Source organism: Otolemur garnettii, unplaced genomic scaffold (assembly GCF_000181295.1).
Source record: "Otolemur garnettii isolate 467f Iridium unplaced genomic scaffold, OtoGar3 scaffold00210, whole genome shotgun sequence".
Taxonomy (NCBI): Eukaryota; Metazoa; Chordata; class Mammalia; order Primates; family Galagidae; genus Otolemur; species Otolemur garnettii.
In genome coordinates this window covers 2,367,981-2,375,928 of record NW_003852605.1, presented here as the reverse complement: position 1 = coordinate 2,375,928, position 7,948 = coordinate 2,367,981, and the positions used below count along the sequence as shown (strand labels likewise).

The 7,948-nt window shown below is 36.0% G+C and overlaps 1 protein-coding gene across 1 annotated transcript in view; it reads left to right on the top strand.

The window, feature by feature from the left end:
* The window catches only part of LOC100963792 (putative selection and upkeep of intraepithelial T-cells protein 1 homolog), a 53,594-nt gene that overhangs the window by 10,420 nt on the left and 35,226 nt on the right, over window positions 1–7,948 (top strand). Inside the window, exons 4-6 of the mRNA XM_012812468.1 lie at window positions 485–595; window positions 1,364–1,471; window positions 6,492–6,614. Of these exons, the coding sequence (XP_012667922.1) occupies window positions 485–595; window positions 1,364–1,471; window positions 6,492–6,614 (342 nt within the window). The remainder of the gene's footprint in view (window positions 1–484; window positions 596–1,363; window positions 1,472–6,491; window positions 6,615–7,948) is intronic.

Genomic DNA, 7,948 nt, shown 5'->3' with positions numbered 1-7,948 from the left:
GAATCTTTCTAAGAGTAGAATGTGAACGTTTTAAAACAATAACTGAGAAAATGACATGAAGGCTGTGTTGACCAGTTTGATGGAAGTAGTTCGGATTGCATGTGAAAACCCCACACTGTACCCCAGAAGTGCATTAATGTACATAGTTACCATTCAATAAAAAAAATGTATAATGATTTGAAAAAATTATAATTAGCACAAACTTTGGAGAATGATTTGAAATTCTGGGAAATGGAGACAACACAGGGAGATCTTACCTACTATTCAAAGAATGTCAGAAAACATGGAAGAGTGACCTTCATTCTCCTTTGCTCCTGCTTCAAGCTTAATCACATCCACACCCAATTATAACTGACTCCCCAAAGTGGCATAGGTTTAATATACCAGGACTCCAGGGTGATGGGAAGTTGAATGGAAGCATGCTTTGAACCATGACTTCTAATTTGGTGGGCCCACTCTAAATTTCCTAAGATTTGTATTTCAGATAAACTATTTCCAGGGAAGAATATTTGGATCCTGATTCTGTTTGTGATGATGGCTGTACTGCTATTCTTTATCATGGTGCCCAGTATTGAACTACATTTCAGACAGAATTGTAAGTCAGTTTGAAAGGTGGGAGGGAGAGTGAGAGAGGAGGGTACTAAAGCTGCATGAGCCTTGGTTTCCAAGCCTATCCTCATCGGGTTGTTCTTGCATGTGTGTTAGACATATGCCCTGCATCCATTCATTAGTCTGACATATTTTTCTTTTATTGCTGGAGCAGATGACAATGCTTTTATCTGAAAGCCTGCACTTTTCATACTTCTGCCAGGTTGGAACCTCTTTTTCTTGTGGTGATGGATTTCCAAACAAAGTGGGAAAGGTTTTTAACACAATTTACACTGGTTTCTCACTTGACTTCTTAAAAGTGTCCAATGATCCCATCAGGGGCAGGAAATAGAATATAAACTGCAGATGGCAGAAGTAGCTGAGAAGAGGTCACTTGTCAGAGCATCAGGAAAATAAACCACGAACATTAGAGCAGCTGCAACACCAAACAGCTTACTTTTCCCAGGAGAAAAAGTTTTTGTACATTTTCATTTATGCTGTGCTGTACTAAGGGTGAAAGGACTTGAAGGATTTGCAAGAAAATTTAAGACACAAAAAATATGTTCATGATTTGGGACATGCTCAATTTAAAAAGCTTCAGACTCACAGATCCCTCCTAGGAGAGATTCATCTTGCAAGCTCTTTCAGCTCTAAGCTTTAGCCAAATTCTAAATGAGTGCAGGGAGGTGGCGTCAGATTAAACCTTTTGATTTTTAGGCCTGTTTTCCCCAATCTAAAATGCCTTTACACCAATAATTGATGATTTTTTTTTCAGATAGCTTAAAGGACTGGAAATCTCCACTCATAGTGGGCCTAGGGATAGTCTTCCCTTCAGTGGGTGTAATCGTTGGAGTTGTTGTCAGTCTGCATAAAAAGGAAAGAGGTATGTATGATCTAAAAGAGGGGAACTTTCTGAAAATATTGCCTTTCCCAAGGCTTTGGCAAGACATTTAACCAAAGAGTGATACTTATTTGAACCACTGGAGGAATAAATGCTTGGGCCGCATATCCAAGGCTTTGGATTCAATTTTATGAGCCTAATGTTGAAAACTGCTTCTGTTTCTGCTGGTAGGGAAAGAAAATACTTCCATCAGTTTAACAGCTTAGATTTATTTTCCAAAAAAATCTAGCTATCACTTCATCTAATAAATTATGCCGATTTATCCCACACTTTGAGCCTAGGATAGTTATACTTCAGTATATCTTAAAATTTCTTTCAGAGATTGATGCAAAGCCAAGAACATGCTCCTCAAAATTATTTATATGTCCACACAAATTGTGCTTAATTTCAGGGTGTGCATGGACACCTGTTACTGATTCTTCTTCTGTTTGGCTCTCTTTGAGGGTGAAATGAAAATGGCATTTTTGAAAGTTTTATGACAGCTAAATCCAAAATATTTGAAATGTGCTCTCACCTTTATTTTCATGGTTCCCATGGAAATGGCATACACAACACAATGATCTACAAAATAAAGTATATCTTTATGATAAGTGGGAGCTACCACCAAAAACATAATGCAAAAGTAATAGAACAGGGCTTTACTGTTCAAATGATTTTTTTCCATTAATTTTTTCCTGTGAAATGAAGGCAGAGATAGCCACAAAAGAAATTAGGGTGAAAGAATCTTTTATAGTCATACTGAGAAAGTCCAAATTTGAGCCTTGCCTAAAGAAGAGAAGCATCATAACAGGTGTCCATGCACATCATGAAATTAAGCACAATTTATATAGACATTATGATTTTAATTACATTTCCCTGGGTATTAGTGATGTTGAGAATATGTTTGTTAGCCATTTCTCTGTTTTCTTTTATAAATCTTCTGTTCATGTCTCTGGCCCACTTTTTATTAGAGTAGTTTGGGTTTTTCTTGTTTATTTGCTGGAGCTCTTTGTAGATTCTGAATATTAACATTGTATAGTCTGCAAATATTTTCTCTAATACTGTAAGTTGTCTATTTCCTCTGTTGCTTATTTCCTTAGCAATGTAAAAGCTTTTTAGCCTAATCAAATACCATTTATTCATTTTTGTTATTGCTATGATTATTATTGTGGTCTTAGCCATAAATTCCTAGGCCAATATATAGAGGAGTTTTTCCTACTTTTCCTTCCAGAATTCTTGTGCTTTCATGCCTTATATTTAAGTCCTTTATCTATCTTGAATTAATTTTTGTGAGCTGTGAGATAGGGATCCTGTTTCACTCTTATGCATGTGAGCATCCAGTATTCCCAACATCATTTATTGAATAGGGGCTTCATTACCCCAGCATGCCCTCTTGTCTTCTTTGCCAAAAATCAGCCTAATGTAGGTTGAGAGTTTTATATCTGGGTTTTCTATTCTGTTCCATTGGTCTGTGTCTCTATTTTTGTACCAATACAATGTTCTTTTGGTTACTATAACCTTGTAGTATAGTTTGAGGTCTGGTAATGTGATACCGCTAGACTTTTTTGTAAGATTGCTTTGGGCTTTTTTTCTGGTTCCAAACCAAGTGTAAAGTGATTTTTTTCTTGATATTTGTGAAATACATTTATGGTGTTGGTGATTTTTTTGGTAGTATGGACATTTTAACATTGTTGATTCTACCAGTCTATGAGCGTGATATGTTTTTCCATTGGTTTGTGTCATCTACAATGTCTTTCCTCAGTGTTCTTAGCTCCTGTAAAGGACTTTCCCCTCCTTGGTTAATTATATTCACATGTATTTTATTTTCCTTGTAGCTATTGTGAATGGTCCTGAGCCTTTGATTTGGCTCCTAGTTTAACTGTTTTTGGTATATGGAAATGCCACTGATTTATGTACATCATTTTGTAACCTGAGACTTTGCTGAATACATTCAGCAATTCCAGGAGTTTCTTGGTGGTCTTTGGGGTTTTTGAGATACAAAATCATATGATCAGTGAAAAGCAAAAGCTAGGCCTCTTTTTTCCTGATTTGGATACCTTTTTTTTTTTTTTTTTTTTTGTTCAACTTTGATCTGAAGTATATTTTCTTTTTTACTTTTTAGGTTCAACTTTTTTTTAATTTCAGAATATTAGGGGGCACACACATTTTGCTTGCATACTTAGTTTTTGTGCAGATTGGATCAAAGTCATACATGTGTGGATGCCCTTCACAAAGATAAGTGTGCTCTATGCCTAATAGGTATGAATTTATCCATCACACTTGCCTCTTCCCTCAATTTGACTTTTCTTGAGATTTACTCCAATACGTACATTTAAGTGTTGATTGATCAGTTCAATAAATTAATTCTGACCATAAATTCTACCACCAATTTTAGACTCATAGTTGTGAACAAGACAAATGAGATTTGTGCCTCCTTGGAACACAGATTCCTAAAGGGAAGATAAATAATTTTAAAAGTAAATAAGCAAACTGTCACCAGAGTTTGGAAAGGAGAATTGCCAAATTCCAGGGGAGTATAAAATGGTGGAATCTACTTACTTTGGAATTTGTACTTTCCCATAAATTGGATTGTAGATAGATGATAAAGAATGAAGTAACGAAGAGTGTCCTGGCAAGAGAAAGTAACATTTTTTGACACCATCTATGTGAGAATATACCAGCCTTCCAAAGAAATAAAATAAATCACAAGTATTCACCATCCTGTATAGCAGTCCTTTGGGGATATAAATCAGTAATCCTACAAAGAACTGTTTCTGCAATGTCAAAAAAAATCCTAATGTCTTCAATTATCCACCAAAATGTTAGCCTTCATATTATCTACCCTTAAGTCTCAATCACAAACTTTCTATGCCTCCATACTCCTGGCCCAGCCAGCCATTCTTCTTCTCTCATGTAGCCACTTGTAAGATGGATGGCCTCTGGACAACTCCCTTGCAGAACTCAATTACTCACAATACAAAATTGCTTCATTTGGCTGGAACTGGAACCTTTACTATCCTCATAGAGGAAACTCTCAGTTTATAACTAAAGTTTCTCTTTCAACTGAAATTTGAGCCTCTTTCTAACTTAGGCCTCTGTCACAGCAATAGCCTTTCCAAACCCCAGTTTTATCTGTGTACGTGTCCTTTAACTCTCCTTATCTTATGATAAGAAACTCCCTACATTGTACAAACACTAGCCCCTAAGCAACTTTGTTAAATTAGCACATGATTTTTTTCTGCTCCTATAAACTCTACATATCACTGTCATTACCCTGTACCAAAAGCTCTATGGACTTCTATGAAAATAGAAACCTTTTGTGTCCCACTCCAATGCTTCAAAGTTACATAAGTGGATGCTAACTTATTTCTTTTACTTCCTTGTAAGATAATTACTGAGATTAATCATAAATTCTCACCAACAAGTATATTCTTACTTTCATTTTGCGCACACAAACTCATTTCGAACCCATCCTTCCTCTTCTTTAACATGAATTTTGGTGTTCAAGCAAAGAAACAACCACACTGTTTCTTCACAGGCTCTGATCATTATAACCAGTGTAAAAGTTTGTATAAATTGGGTCTTTCTTATCATACTCAACTTAAAAAGAGAGAACTAGAGGGAAAAATCATTCAGCACACAAAGCACCTGCTCCAAGAATTAAAATTTCCAAAAAGCTAGCTACTGTCCTACTGTAACCCTAAGACTATTTTTTAGCTAGTAGTTGCTAAAACAACAATCTAATGTGACTCTAATTCTGGTTTACCCACCACCAGCACTCCCCAATTATAACTGACAAGCTCCCTGAAACCTATTAGTGCCAATGAGCTGTCTTTAAAAATAATCCATAACATTTCTCTTTCTAATAAAAACTCCTTCTCTTTGTTCTTCAGACATACCCCAAATCACCCAGTCTGTATCTATGCCTCAAATTGCAAATCTTGCTTCCCAAAATAAAACGTTAAATTTAGAGATTCATTGCTACATTTTATTTTGACTTCAACACCATCAAGACTTTGCTCATAGATGTGCTCCCTTACACATACACACACACACAACACATGAACACACAAATTTATGTGTCTGTATTTACTCTTTCATTCTTTCTGCTCCATTAAAACAATATTATTTCCACTTTCCCCATAAAACCTCACTCCTTAGAGAACCATTATTTCTCTGAATTCCCTGAGTCCATGTGTAAATCCCAGGTGATGTTTATAGTGTCTCATCATTACTATTAACATTTATTCATTTCAGACCTTTCTCAGATGTTCAGAGGCCCTGAGCTGCTGAAGGCCAGGAAAAAAACCACATCTAGTCATGTACTTACCATATTACATGGCATGCCTACAAAATTGTCTTTTCATTTATATAGTCACTCAACTCAAAAAAAATTTCATGATAAATAACTGTGGTTTAACAACTGTAATTGATGTAGGAAACTATGTATAGTTATCCACTAATGAAACAGATACCCTAATTTCTGGCAATGGCACTGCTAACACAAAACATATTAACCAATATTATGAGATGGGGCTATTTTCCACTTGAGAAACACCCAGAAAAGATACTTTAAAGGAGACTTCTGCTCCAAATTAGAGTGTGACTTTAGCGAATTGCAGTATCTTTTCCATCCTATAGAGGCTAATCACCCAAGACTATTATGATTTACCATACTCTACATAAGGACCAGAATTCTCAAAGGTCCTTAGCACAAGATAATGCAGATAAAAACATAATGTATCTAGTTGTCCTACAGACACCAGCCAGGCAGAGCATTTTCCATGCTGCTTGAGCAGAAAAATTAGTATCTGCCCCCTCAGAGCCTTATTCCAGCCTTAGCCCAAACATATTCATCTCTAAGATCATCCACATAGCCACACCTACATTTTCTCACCCTCACACATTTATAAACTCAGATAGTATGAATTAGTAGGTAACTGAAAAGTAAATATATCATATCGCTGTAATCTAGCTCTCTTTTCTTTGCTGGGATCCTCTTAAGTTTTGCATCTCTCCCCAGTCCCTGTTTCAGATCCACAATTCCAGTTGGATACTCTGTGGTTGGAAGATATGAGTGTGATCCTGTGTATGCTGCTGATCTTCATCACCATGCTCATTTCTTTCATTTACTTCAGATTGAGAGGTAAATAGAGTGGGAAGGGTGATAATTCAGAGGTCATTTTTCCTCTTACTGATGTCCAGTTGTCCAGAGGTATGACCTTTCTGGTGCTTGTGCCTTAATAACTGGAGGAAGAAACAAACACCTCTGTCCTGTGTAAGAGCTTCCTGATTGTAGACATCTTGAGGCTTCTGGGAATTCTAACTAATGCCAATGTAAGTACCATGAATGATAATGACAGCTTCAGAGCCCTCATTGCAAAGTTTTGCCAGTTCCTCCTGGTAAACTTGGAGGGCTCACCTATTTCATCCAGAAGCATTCACTAAAACTTTCTGTACACTGAACTCTTTGCAATTTTTTCTCTTTCTATCTCAAAGGTGGAGTTGAATGTTTAATATCAAAGTTTTCTCTTTTAGAAACATTTAAGTATCCATAGGGGCAGGACCAGGAATATTTCTGAACCTATGTTTGTAGGAGGCATATATTTTTGAAATATCCCTTAACTCATGTCCAAAAATAAAAGCCCTGGGTTTATTGTGCAAATATAATTTCCTTATGAAAATGGAAGAGAATGTAGAGAGCTAATAACCCTGGAAGGAAAATTTAGTATCTGGTTTTTGTGCTCTACAGGTAATCTATAATCCTACCAAGTTCCATTAAAGAATGTACACATGGTTAAGCTCATGTGTACTCTTGATTACCAGTAGGCTTTTACCCTCAAATACAATGAAATCCATGGTAAGTAATCATGGACCATACAGTGAAATTATTTTGCTTAATCAAAAAAACCTATAGCCTAGAATCCAAAAGAATGGTCTACTTTGTTTTCATCTTTGCTTCCAGTGACTGTTGGCTTTCTCTAGACCTCCTTCTGGGTGTTGAATTGTTCACTTAAGCAAATGTTTTTATCTCTCATTGAAGCTAGAAAATTCAAGTTAATCAATTTCTAAATAAAAATTGTTTCTTGTGGCTATTCCAAAAATGTCTTTGACATCTCAGAGGAGATCAATGTATTCTTAAACTTGTTCTCATCTCTAGTACTAGACTTTAAAATGCAAATTTAGAATATCTTGAGTAAATTTTATTTTATTAACAGATTTCCTAGAAAGACACAAGAATGCATTAGCATCAAACTTCTCACCTAGAACCCTGGATGGAGACACTGAACTGGATGATATGTAGGGTGACCAGATGTCCCGCTTTTTAACAATTTGTCCCACATCCTGTAGTATTTTTTTTAAGTCCCAAATTTTGGAAAGAATGCACAAAGAAGCAGGAGAACAGGAAGAGAATATACAGTTTTCAGCTGCCATGTGGCTATTTCACCAGAATATGAGTTTTATATTATTTTTGTTAAT